We start from the raw sequence: 14,283 nt of genomic DNA on the forward strand, positions 1-14,283 counted from the left end.
CATAATTTTATTGTAAGTACTATTGACGAGATTAAAATGTATAATTAAAACGAATTTCAAATTTTGCTAAAAACGAATAACGGATTATGGACTTCATAATAATGTAAAAAGGATTTCATTAATATTCTGTCATAGATTTTTTTTATATTTGCTCAATGATTTTCCAAAAAAAAAAAGCAAAAATTAAAGTTACAAAAAAAAAGTGTTGCAAGAAATAAAGACAATTGATCAAGAACTTTTGTTTTTATATGTATTTTTAAATATAGTTTTATTTTATAGAATTATTTCTATTTTATCCCCTAATAAATAATAGTAGGTACTTTAACTATATTATTAGAATATTTAAACTCAAAATAAAAAAAAAATTAAATAGTGGATTTTTCAAAAAAAAAAATCTAAGTATCCCATTTTATAGGCCTACGTTTTTATGAAAAAAAATACGGCAGGATAACTCAAACCTTATATACAGTCTTAGATAAAATATTATACATAAATTTTGTTACTAATCAATCATTTGTGTAATCTTATAATATACAATTATATTTTATATTCTGTAAGAATAGATACAAATTTATTTTAGTGGGCAATTTATAAAGTGCATTAAAAATTTGGGTTTTCGGTTAAAAATAATAATATATTATTTTATATCTAAATATACGTATTATAAAAAAAATTACTCAGAACAATTTAATTACTGTATCATAAATAAGTTAAACACTAAAATACGTTTTTTTACGATGTTAAGTCGTAACATATTCGTTTTTTCCTTTTTATATCGATAAATTTAATATAGATTTTTAAATATATATAATGTATGAGATATGTGATATTATATATTTTTAGATAGTTGCAATTTTTTTTTTTTTATTTATCAAATCCCACAGAAAATAAAAGAAGATAACGTTATTTAAAAAACATTTTTAATCGGCAATTTCATGAATTGCCAAACCGGCGTTAAAATATTTATTAATTAATATTTATAATATTATAATATATTGTTTTTATGCAATAGGAAATTCATATCAGTTAAACTTATAATACTGAATTACACATACATAACATATAATAGCGATCAACCCACATTATACACACGTCATATCTCGACAACCGTACTCGTAGTAGTGTACGTTGTTGCTAATCTTTATTATTTGCAATAATAAAAAAAAAAAACATACCAAATACGTTACAGGCAAATAACGATTCCAAAGACGAACATTATATACATATTGTATAATATTGATTGAGAACATTTCCATAGTGACAGACGACAGTATTTTTACAGTTTCTGTATCATAATATTTTTTAACTATTTTTTTTAAACCATAAATTTTCTAAAATATCTAATAGAAATATAATGTATCATATATCATGCATATGTCGTACAATCACATGTACCAATGTACATATTTACATACCGCTTTGTTATTTTGGACAATGATGTTAGATTTTTTCTATATGCTGAGAAGTATGCACAGGTATAAAAAATGATAAGTAGATACTTGGTAAAATATTGTTTTTTGTTTATGCAACATTAAAATAATAATATATACAGGAGCATGAACGCCATTTGGGCAGAAACATAAATGCTTTGCAGACACCTCTTTTTTTCTTTCTTTTTTTTCTTGTGCATCTTATTGGCTTGCCATATAAAATGTATAAAAGTTAGTAAGACATATTATGAAAATATTTATAATATGTCAATATGTATGGAGATAATAAATATTCATTATTTATGCATATAGATAATAGGAATTGATATTATCGGCATGTGTACGCATGACAAAAGCTATTTCTAACTTCCAACTTTCCAATTTTTCGAACTTGTTAAAATGTTAATACACAACCTTTCAATCCATAAATTTTCTACGATAAATAAAAAGTATCCTGCTTAAATTTTAGCGATTGTACTAAAAAAAAAAAATATCAAACGACACTATACTGTATGATAGCTTATAATAGCTATTATTTTTTCATACCTTTCAAACATACTTTAAATTTATTAAATGAAAAGATTCACATATGACATAATATTATAATCATTTTAGCGTTTTAGTCGTTAATGTGTTTGCGAGCTTTAAACGAGATACGAAACGTTTAAATAGGCAATAGCTTTCTATGTAAAACTTTACTTAGTAAGTAATGTTTACACTTGGTAAAAGTTCAACCCCGAAAACACATAAATAAAATATATGTGAAAAAGTATAAAATATCATTGGACAAAATATTACAACACTCGCACAACGCATTTAAGTATTTAAAAATATCTTACCTATGAATTATGATGGATTTTTAAGCATTTTAATGCAGCAGATAAAAAAAATGGATTATTTTTTAACGATTTTACGTCAAAATATTGTATTTAGTTATGTATGTGTTTCAAATAGAGAACACTGCACGTTATATACTGTGCAAAAACGCACGATATCTATATATTATATAATATGCATGGGTCTTAATTTTGAATCAAAATTAATACTTTAAAAAATGATATACCTAATAGTTTGAAAAAAATAAGTCAAAATCTTAAACAAAAATACAATTATACTAAATATATATTATATCTTATTATTATTTACCACGGACTATCATCAATAATTATTTATACTTTGAACATTTAAAAATGGTCACTTTAACGAAACAATTTACATTTAAAATATGCTAACACTTACTAACTTAAATAATAATATAACAATATAACCGTTTTACTATACTATACAATAGACGTTGAGTGTACCTCGTCATTAAGAGTAAGTTACTGTAATGTACGTATTAAATTAATTAGAATATTAATATTTAATTGTTTAGGAAATTACAATTTAAAAATGTATTAAAAACTAAGACATTTATAGGAAATGATAATATAAGCATTTGGTGAAGATTTCAAACATCAACGGGTATTCGTTTTTTTAACTACAAGTTACAGCTAAATAAAAAAAATCAAATTATTTTTAATTCTCCGAAAAAGTATGAAGTACACGACAGAAAACCATTTGCATATTCAAAAGTAAAATAATTTTGATTTAACTAGAACCAATATGAAACGAAATTAATAAAATATAAATGAAAAAAAAAAAGCATTATTACCATAAAATCTGAAACCGAATATTACGTATAATGCACGTGGGTATTATAATAGGTACCGCGTGAGTGTCTGCTGCATAAGTGCGTACCAGTATAGAATGTTTTATTGGTATTTTCAAATATTCAGGTCGATAGGATTTTATTTGATAGTAATAAAAATAATATAATTTTAATTTTACTGTCATTTATACACTTGTACAGCATTATATCTAATAGCTAATAATTGCCAATAGATAGGTATTCTTTAGATACATGTCTCATAGTAAATAATTTTCGATATTACAGTGGATTAAATAACTACAATAGTTCCGGAAAAACGTTTAAAGTTCCATACAAGACTAATAGACTTACAGATATTGTATTGTGTACTTAAATTATCAACCGCTGATACAATATTATGATGTATAATGCGATTCGTAGTCGTCACTAATCGAGTTCCATATATCTGAACAAGGAAATAATAATACACAAATAGTCTCGGTGATTCGGTGTACAAACAAAAAAATATAAGTACCAATTATTGACTATTAAGTCTGTGTCTGTGAAAAGTAAAATGTACCGATATGTGTAAAATATGGCTATAATATGTCTGAAATTTAAAAAATTAAAACTTAACGAGTTTTACTTAAAACAGCATGAAGACACTAGAAAAATTGAATTATGTAAGCTAATTTAAGTTTTCAAAATATATATTTACTTAAGTGTACCCACACGAGTAATGTTTTGGTTGAAATAAAAATTCTAACATTAATCAACACTGTATATATTTAATACCTACATTAATTTAAGTGCTGAATTATAATTAGCCTAGACGCTGGAAATTGACTTTATATATTATATTATGCTATATTATCGTACCCAGACTATCGTCTATCATTATCAAAACTTATTTTTACAAATTTTTTACAACAAAATTTATCAATATTTTTCAAATTCCAGTTTAAAAAATATCATGTTTTTATATACCTATACCTACCTTACGCAGTAGTATACATTTTTATTTATTACATCAATTAATAATTTTTATGATGGAAACGTCTTGTAAACTGAGTTATAATGCATTATCATTTATCATTATGTTCTAGTAATTGTAAGAAAATTTGATCAAATATTTTCCGATATCTACTAAAACAAAAACGTAAGTGGATGTCAGTGCAATATTTTGTTTTCTCTATTAATCCCATGTGCAACACAGATACAATACGTTTACGTAAAATCGTTTTTTTTTTTTTATTATTATTATTATTATTATTATTATGGTTTTTGAGTAATTGTAAGGGAAATTTATCTAAATATAACAAAACCTGCAGAGGATAATATTTTTAAATGTTTGACATATCGGTTTTATATTTTATAATCACTCAAAATCTTTTTAATCCCCGGTAACCCTCCAAGAAGGTTAAAACGGAAATGGTGTCGTGACTTGCTTGATAGATAAACTATCAGTCGAAAAAAAAAATATAATAATATGTAATTCCAAATGAAAGTGTCTCCAATGAGTGGCTTCTTTCCACAAACGATTCATGTATATTTTAGCATATTAGACTATTTTTTCTTCCTTATGTTAGATTAGATATGTTTAATACTTTATTATGTTATTCCTTTATCGCATTTACTTATTATGCCAAGGTACAGATTGTAAATTTATTTTAAAAATAAAAATATTTTATAATAATTAGTTTTCTTTATAATAGACATTAAAAATAAATAAAAATGTTTGTATAAATTTAAATGAATATTAAATTGTTTTAAGACAATTTTTAGACAAACCGATGTGTCATATCCTCAAAAATATTATTATCTATAATTTTTATAAGGGTGATTTTACTCTAAGTTCACTCAAATACATTAAAAAAAAAAAAAATTATTTTGCGTGAATGCATTTTATGTACGTGAAGAGTGAAACAAAGAGAAAAAACAAACAATACACTAACATGCTCTTAAATCGTACTCTCTTCTAAAAAATAATATTACTGAAAAAACGCAGTTTATAATATTGACCTTCAAAATAACAAAACTTTATGATAAATTAATAACTAGTTGAATTTGTTTTTGTTAAGTCTGCACATTATATTTAATAAAAATGTATATTCTTAATTAATTAGTGTATTTAATTTCAATCTTTTTTTCAAACAATAATGAAAACTATTGATTAACAAAAATTAAGGTTAATATTCTTCAGCACTGTGTGAGTTCTAAAATAAATTATCAAAAATAAAAAAAAAAGCAAAAAACGTATTTGTCAGGTGTGGGGTTCGAACCCACGCTCCCGTTTGGGAACCAGAGCTTAAATCTGGCGCCTTAGACCGCTCGGCCAACCTGACCGTTGGGTTAAGTGTGGTTTTCACAACTAATTAAAAGTATTTATAAACATTTTTTAACATTTATAATAAATAAAAAAACCACATTGATCCATAAACATATTGCAATAAAAACAAACCTTGAATTTAAATCAAATAGCAAACAAAGCACAAGTTTGAACACAGAGCATCAGACAAAATTGTATAAACTGTATTATTCTATAAATCAAGTATCAACTGTGTTGAAATGCATTAAGTGCTTTAATAATAAAAATGTTATAGTATTCTCATAACCTAATACATTTTTGTTTTTATTTTGATCGCTTCTAGAGTCATTTTTTGAAGTAACTCTCCTATTATAATTTTTATTGCACCCTTAAATAAAGTATTACAGAAAATAGAACTTAAATATCAACCACATTTATTGAACTGTTTAATTTAAAACAATAATAAAACATCTGAACATACATTCAATAGAAAGTAATTCAACTTAAAGGTTAGTCAACTAAAGCAAATTAATTAAATGGTTTAACTTTATCTCAAATATATTTGTTCTCTTTAAGTATTTACTCCTGAAGATAAAATATAAAACATTTAATCACTTATATTCTTAATTTGGAATAATAAACATAACTATCACAATTCTTTAATTATATATAATTAAAGTTGAAATTTTTATTTATATACAGTTAAAATCGCTTAATTTAAATAAAAATATTTAAATATAATATGTAAAATGATAGTTAGATAAAAGGACACTGAACAAAAAAGTAATAAAAAATTAAATAAAAAATAAAAACATTATACAACATTTACATATTAATATATTAATAAATTGGAAATTGATTTTGTTTTTGAATACAAAAGCCAACCAGTTCAATTGGCTTTTGTATTATTGACAATCATTTACCAACACGTACAAATGCATCGTCGATGAGTTCTTCGTCTGTAATAGAAGGTGATGCTGAATGTGGTGAAGGTACTAATAATGGAGATGGTACAGGAGATTTGAGAATATGTACAGATACAGAGGGTGTTGTTGCATATGTCGTCACAGGAGTAACAGGCTTTTGTTGATATACTGAGTTATTCGGTATTTCCTCTTTTTTTTGAGAATAGTCTTTACATTCTGACATTTCAACAGTTGTGTCAGCTTTTGGAGTATGGAAAGAGATTAAAGGCAAGTCAATTTTTAGGCTACTCAAAGCAGATTCTTTGGGTTTAAGTCTTTCTTCAACTGTTGTAACTGTAATACCAGGTAATGAATTCAATCGCTCTGTTGTACTCTTTTTCTGGCAAATATAATCACCCTGATTGTACTTCTTGTCCACATCACTCTTTTTAGCCAAATCCATTGGTTTAGAAGTATCGGTCTTTGTTTCAGCACATCTTTTTTCATCAGCGTTAGCTCGAGCTGAAAGTTTTGGAATTTGAAACTTACTTGTGTCTAATTTATGCTTAATAATGCTCTCAACAGGATTAACTACTTTTAAAGATTCTTCATCTTTAGATGTTGGACTAGATTTTCTCATCTCAGTTCTAGCAAAAATAGATTTTTCACTTCTTATTTTACCCGAACCAGATTTAACTTTAGTAACTGTCAAATTTGACTTATTTTTTGGTACACTAAATGACTGTTTAGATTGAGAAGAACTTGGGCCAGGTTTTGGGATTGAATAGGTAGTTTTTTTACTATTTAATCCGGTGAAACTTCCAGATTTTGGTCCTGGTTTAGGAGAACCAGCCACTGAACTTTTTTGTTTTGACTCCTTTGTTCTTGTTTTATTTATTGTTATCTTCATTCCATCAGAACTATGTTTTACTTGATAGGATTCAGGATTTTTCATATTTATGTTTGTATTTAATGCCAATCCTTTATCAAAAGCTTTTGGAGTTAATTCTTTATTTTTAGGTACTTCAGAATCAACCGAATAATGTTGAGCCGTTTTGTCTTTAGACAAACGGTCTATCACAGCGCTTAACTTGCGACATTTCATTTGAGCTTTATTTGATTCCGGAGGAACAGGAGTTCCAAGATCTTCAATGTCACTTTTTTTAGAACTTGATTTTGAACTTTTAGGACTTTGGCTCAATGATGAATTACTAGAAGCATAACTTCGTTTTTCCTTGTCTTTAGAAGATTCTTTACTCTTTTGCTTTGATTCACTTTTTGGACTATGAACAGACATTTTTAATGCAGACAAACTTGGCTTACCAGAGTTTGACTTTGGTGAAGTTACAATATACTTATTAGAATTAGGCAATGATACACTACTAATAGATAAAGTGGGGGATGTACTTTGTTTTAATTTTTGAGCTGTTCCCAACTTCATCATCATAGTACTTGAAGGTAACTGATTTGAAGCATAATCACTTGGAGATGATGACCGACTGGAATCTGACATTTTAAGAGACCCAGCGTGTTTTTTTAATTTCTCAGGTACATTAGTTTCAGTCTCCAATTTTCTCTTTCTTTTCTTTTCTATTTTACCTTCAATATCTTTTTTATTTTTTTTAGACTTCTCTTCAGCTATAGTCTTAGCAGAAATCGGAGTTATAGTTATAGAACTAGGTACATTTGGTATGGGTATAACTTCGATATTTGGTCTTCTGTCAACAGTAACTTGTGGTAATATTTGTGGAGAAGGAATAGAACTTAAGTCCACAGCTGTTATACTAACTGAAGGTGATTGGTGTATTTTATCTGAATTAATGTCTTTTTTGTCATCATCTTTCATAGAAACTAATGCCACATCTTTGGCTGTCATTTTAATAAATTCTTTAACATCATTGAGATCATGAAGATCTGGACCATCATCATCAATTTCAAATAATGATTGATTAGATTGTTCAACATCTTCATTAATAGCATCAAATTCACCAGAAACAGTGGAACTACTTTTTTCAACTGAATCGTCACTGGATGTTTCTATTATGACTTGACCTGTGTCTGGAGGAGGTTTTTCGTCTTCACCTTTTCCATTATCATCAGCTAATATGCTTATCAGTTCTTCAGTTTTAGTTGGTGAATTTTTTGGATCAGGTGGATCTTCTTGAAGGCTGGCATCCCTAAAAGACGACTGCTCTTTTTGTTCTTCTTGATCTACATCCATTGGAAACTGATTAAAATCTATATCAGGCAAAAATGAGGGGTCTGAAATGTATTGGTCCAAATCCCTTTGAATCATAGATGCTGGAAAACAATCAAGAGAACTAGTTCCATCTAAAGGCTCAAGTTTAACATCTAGATCAGATGAAAAATCAGGACCCGCTGAAGGATCAGCAAAGTGTTGATTTAAATCAGAGCTATCCCCTAAATTGGCTGATCCTCCAGTGCCAGATAAATTATTTTTAATATTAATTTCAAGACTTTGTTGATTTTCTCGTTCCCAGGTTTGGATAAGACTTCGCATTGTTATTGGAATTGAAAAACTCCTAAAATAAATATAGTTAGTAATTTTTTTTTCAAAATGGATTCATTCTTTAACTACAAACCTTTGTAGTACCCTACTCGCAAACTCAGGTGTAGTTAAAACTGATTCACCATTTGTTTCTGATGAAGACGTATAAACTTGACACAGCAGTCTAGATATATCAGATAGATCAAATTCAGCAGTTGCTAAACTTTCTTCAATGGGATGTTCAAATGAAACAACTAAATGTTGCCAAGACATTTCTTCATATGCAGCAATTTCAAATACTGTTGTATTGAATATTTCTAGAAATCAATCAAATATGTACTATAATCATCTGATTAAATGGAGTTCAATTTTATCAAAACTTACCCTGTTGACAATCAGGACGCACACATGAACGAATCAAACAATTGAATAATGCTTGTTGTCGGAGGTAAGCTATAATTCTAGTTACTTGAGATGGATGAGTAAATTTTATGTTTTGTATAAATACACCTTTTAAATTGGAATCAGTCAAAAAATAGCAATGCTGTTGATCTGGTAATGTCTAACAGAAATATAATAACAATAATAATTAATTTACTTATTTGGTAAACATTTGAACTTGCTTATGCTAATCTATTATATATCTATATCAACAAAATATTATTTTTGGTAATAGGAGTAGATTATTGAATGGATTATTTAATATGGATATTAACAAATAACTTTTAGATCAATTTCATTACTTTTCATTAGTTAGAAGGTAATAATTTCCCAAGGCATTTCTTTATCTACTAATTTAAATTTATAGGTATTTAAGGACAAATAGTAATTAAGTACTTATTTAGGTATAAGAACAAAGTATAATAAAAAGATGAGGTGCTGTAACAAATAATATATTGTAATATAAAATAATGAAACATTTAACAACTAAATAAAATTTAAAAGTCAATAATATTTAATTTATTATTAACTTACGACACTGAGAGGTTGCGAACTTGGTTCAATGATCATTCCAAGCAAAGATCTAGGTGGAGTCATTTCTAAATCCATTTCAATAACAGATTTTATATTTTCGGCTAACTGAAGACAAATCGGCATTGGTTCATTTAATCTCAATACAAATACTGCAGGAAGAGTAATACTATTTTGGACAGTAAATTGTACAAACATTGGTGAACTAAAAAATATTTTAATATGATTAATAAATTTATGAATTATTTAATTAAATAAATATATCAAAATACTTTATTCCAGTTGAACTCCTAGTAGCACTTAGTAATGAAGTAGATTGAACATTAGTTGTGGTAGCTGCTTCAATACATACCGTGGCATAACAGCCAACATCAAGAGTTTCTTTGTCTAAATTCATCATAGCATTATTTTCTACATCCAACAAATCATATGGTGAAACAAAAAAAATTATTTTCATTGGATGTCCTAAAAAAATAAATTATAGTTATTAATTTTAAATTGTAATCAATTTAGTATTTATTATTTTATATAAGTACCTCCTCTTCTAGGTTTAACTACTCCTAAAGGAGTCTTATGCACCATTGATATTAAGTCTTTATGGTAAGTGTAATGAACTTGAGCAAACATTTCTAAATCAGCTTCTAGAGTTTGAAGAGCATTAAAAGCACGACACTTAACCATTTTATCTGCATTCAATTGATAAATAGATGCTAATCCTTCAAGTTGAGTTGTAAAATCAGCAAAGTCACAGTTAGCAAGACTTTTTATCAGATCAGCGCAACTCTATAAAACAAAAATATTAATTAAAATATAAATTTAAAAGAAATATTATTGAATGACAAATGTACAATTATTAAAATTTATCAATATTAAAGGACACTATACAATCTCTTTTATCTTAAATAATTATCATAAATATATTTATTTAAACAATCTAAACATAAAAAAAAAAAAAAACTATTATTTTAAAATATATTGAAAAATTTAAAACAGGTGCATGATGTCATCGATATTTTGATTAGCATTTTTGTGTATTTTTGTGCTGAAAACAATAAAAGAACCAGTTTAAATGTAAGATAAAGTTTTTATTTTTAAAATAATATAAATTATAAGATTTTTGAAAAATTATTTTTAAATTTTTTAAGTATTAAAAAAAAACAAATCTTGAATTGAATTTTTTTTTATTGGACTTTAGGGTTAGGTAGCTTACTAGGGCCATTAGTTGTTGTAAGGGTTATGAACTATGGGTAGGGGTAAAGTTAGTATGGTAAGTTGTTTTTTACAAATTTTATGATTGTTACAGTTGATAACAAACACATGTATGTGTGGCAAGGTTTTTAACTACTAAGAACTCAAGTGGTCACCCATTCGGGAGCTAGTAGCTGTGGCTATTACTTATTCCTAGTCACATTTTGCAACTGGTAGTAGGCAATATGCCATGCCAAGCCATAAATTTAATTTTTAATTTTACTATAAATAATCTTAAGCACAAAAATATACATGAAATTGATAATACAATTTTAGAACAGGTAAAAATTATTGTGTAAAGAGGATGACATTAAAGTATACAAAATAAGCAATTGTATGGTGTCCAGTGTAATGACGTCATAGTTTTTAATAATTCCTATAAATCAATAAATAATAATTAAAAACATAGTTCCAATATTATTCTTATAATTTATGTACTTTCAAGCTCAAATGAATAATGTACTTTAATATTAAAACATATTATCATATAGTAAATTAAAATTAAATATTGATGTAGGCATAGAAATTCATAACTGGTTATGGAAAATAAACTAGTTAAATATATAAAAATATGGTATATTAAGTATGTGATTTGAATATAAAATTTAAGATTACAATTTTATAGAAATTCACTGAGCACTAGTAGTTTAATGATTTTAATTTAAAATTTAAATAATAGTTAATAATTACATTATTAAATGGTACAAGAGTATGCGTTGAATGTTTAATGAGAAAATCAACTGTATCATTATTAAAAATTAATATTTGCAGCAAATATGTGCCAGTTTATTTTTTTTCAAATTCTTTGTTCTCCTTCACATCAAAATGTTAAGAAATCAGAGTTTTATTGTTTGTATCATTACATTTTACTTTAGTTTCTGCTAACTTAATATTGCATTCTACAAGAAACACAAAAACTTTTAATAAATAAATATTTAATAGAATTTGTATACTATTGAAAATGTATTAATATTATCACAAATTGTACTTGTGGTTCTGATTTTCCATCGTGATGAATCTTTACATCTTTTACTCCTCCATTGTCTTCTAAAATAATTTCCAAATAAAACATATCTGAAGAAACAAATATATCTTTACCAGAAGGTCCAACAGTAAACTTTAAACTAAAAAATATACATCAATATATAAAATTAAATTCATAAATTTCTTACGAATATACTAACAATATAATATTATAGCATAAACATGTCAATAATAAACAGTTAACATTACCCTAAATGCCTGCTGACACTGTCTAAACGTTCAATCATTGTCTGCAAAGTAGTCACCTTGATATTTTGTTGTAGTAGATCCAAAGATTTTTGAACGAGGCATTTTTCATTTGGATCTACATTAATACGTTTTTCCTGAATAAAAAAAAAAAAATAATAAATAAATAAATAATATATTTACATTAGTTAGATTTTTAAATTTTTATAAAATGTTTAAAGTATTTAAACTACTTTATTAGAAACATTTAATACAGTTTAATTTTATTTGAAGTATCAATTGAAAAATTAAATTACAAAGTTATTAATCCAAAACGAAGTCATAAAATAGTTAATTACCTATAAGTAACCATCAATAAGGTAATGAGTTATTAATTCTAGTTTAATAATTAGTTTATCAATTAAACTCATTAATCATTTAAGATTCCAAAAATTATTTATTTATTTTTAAAACAAGCACCTATATACATAATTTATATGGTTAAAATAAAATATTATATCATATAAATATTTCTACAATATATAAATATCTCACTACAAATTGCTACTGGGAAATTATATTATACTATCAATTTCTTATTTTTATTTAAATTTGTAACATATTGCTTAACATGTTGACTGTCGGAGGTCATATTAATTAATTACCTATACGCCGTATGACCACAAACTACCAAAATAACACATATTTTCTTATACAAATTGTAAATTTGGAACTTGATTTATTATATAAGCATTACATAGAGGAAAAAATATGTTTTGAATAGTCTATTTACTACTTTTGTACGACACCTTCCTAAGTATAGTTACACAAAAAATATCACTGATAACATTTTTGGATTAGTAATAATATCACAGGTTGCTAGGTCATACTAGCGTATATTATAATATTATTCTATTACCTACAACTACAACTACAATAAACTTGCAGGTTGTTGATAAAATAATACCAGCTAATATAATCTATGTAAATAATCATCATTAATAAATACTAAATATATATAGAATTAAATGTATGAACTGTATGAACCATAACATTTTTTTCATACAATATTATAATATAGCCAATATAGCATAATAAGAATTATATTATACATATTGTAAGTATGATATACTTAAAAACATACCATTTATTTGAAATTTTTTAAGCTAGTTTAAATTTACCTTAATATAAATGTACACAACTAATAGGTCCTCAAATAAGATATGCCCTAGACTCTCATTCTATAAACAGATTCTGATTCTAACACAAAAAGCATTGTAGTTGGATAAATGATCATAGACACAAAAACATTCAGTGATCCATACTGATGTAAAATTCAAAAAAACATAAAGACTTAGTAACTATTAGTCAACTCACCAGTAAAGCCAGTTTGATGTTTTTAATAGAATCCGTTAATGGTTTGTACTGTGACTGGAGAGCTTTGCTCCGCAACTTTTCCATCATCAACTGCATTTGTAGTTTTCTCGATTTATCCTCCGATATCCCATTGTGCAATAGGACTGTGGCCGACATGAATAGCAAATGATATGTTATTTAATATCTCAACATTTCCATACGTTCGTTATCGTAGACTCACGTCAAAAATATATTAGCTAGAAATCTAAAACACGGTCTTACCTGCTGACTGTGTGGCGGCGTTCATGATCGTCAAAACTAGTTTCGAAGAGAAAGGGAATAATCGGTAAAATACTTCGACAGTGCGAAACTGGGACACGATTTTTAGCAGCTGATAGCTGTACAATAATAATAATAACGTTATTCGTAGAAAGTAATAAAATTGTAAATGATTAATGAGCGTGAAACACTTGTACAAATTATTCTTGTATTCTGTATACCTCTTATATTACTTATAAACAAGTATAGATATTAAGATATACTATGGATTTTTTATATTACTTTACGATTACGATAATAAAATCTTTTTCATAACCTCAAACTTAGTGTTTCTTTCGGACGTAATTCTTTGATACACCAAGCCGAGCGCCCTCGTACGTAAACATTATTATCGCGTATAGGTTTATCAATTTTCGTTATCAATAATAACAATAACG

At 26.2% G+C, this 14,283-nt stretch overlaps 1 protein-coding gene and 1 non-coding gene across 3 annotated transcripts; both read right to left on the reverse strand.

The window, feature by feature from the left end:
* Positions 1 to 5,321: 5,321 nt before the first annotated feature.
* Positions 5,322 to 5,405, reverse strand: Trnal-uaa. Its single transcript has one exon. It is a non-coding gene; the product is annotated as a tRNA-Leu (tRNA).
* Positions 5,406 to 6,118: 713 nt separating this feature from the next.
* LOC112598384 (mediator of RNA polymerase II transcription subunit 1) lies at positions 6,119 to 14,104 on the reverse strand. 2 transcript variants are annotated; one of them, XM_025344811.1, is made up of 10 exons: positions 13,850 to 14,104; positions 13,589 to 13,731; positions 12,236 to 12,369; positions 11,991 to 12,126; positions 10,291 to 10,537; positions 10,027 to 10,219; positions 9,758 to 9,959; positions 9,167 to 9,344; positions 8,877 to 9,099; positions 6,119 to 8,816 (listed from the first exon to the last, which is right to left on the reverse strand). In XM_025344811.1, the coding sequence occupies exons 1-10, from the start codon at positions 13,872 to 13,874 to the stop codon at positions 6,284 to 6,286; spliced, it is 4,014 nt and encodes a 1,337-aa protein (XP_025200596.1). In that variant the 5' UTR covers positions 13,875 to 14,104; the 3' UTR covers positions 6,119 to 6,283. The 2 variants fall into 2 exon arrangements, with proteins under 2 accessions (XP_025200596.1, XP_025200597.1); XM_025344812.1 differs by lacking the exons at positions 11,991 to 12,126; positions 12,236 to 12,369; positions 13,589 to 13,731; positions 13,850 to 14,104 and adding an exon at positions 11,693 to 11,888.
* Positions 14,105 to 14,283: the final 179 nt, after the last annotated feature.

The sequence above is a fragment of the Melanaphis sacchari genome, unplaced genomic scaffold (assembly GCF_002803265.2).
Source record: "Melanaphis sacchari strain LSU unplaced genomic scaffold, SCAv2.0 Contig487_pilon_pilon, whole genome shotgun sequence".
Taxonomy (NCBI): Eukaryota; Metazoa; Arthropoda; class Insecta; order Hemiptera; family Aphididae; genus Melanaphis; species Melanaphis sacchari.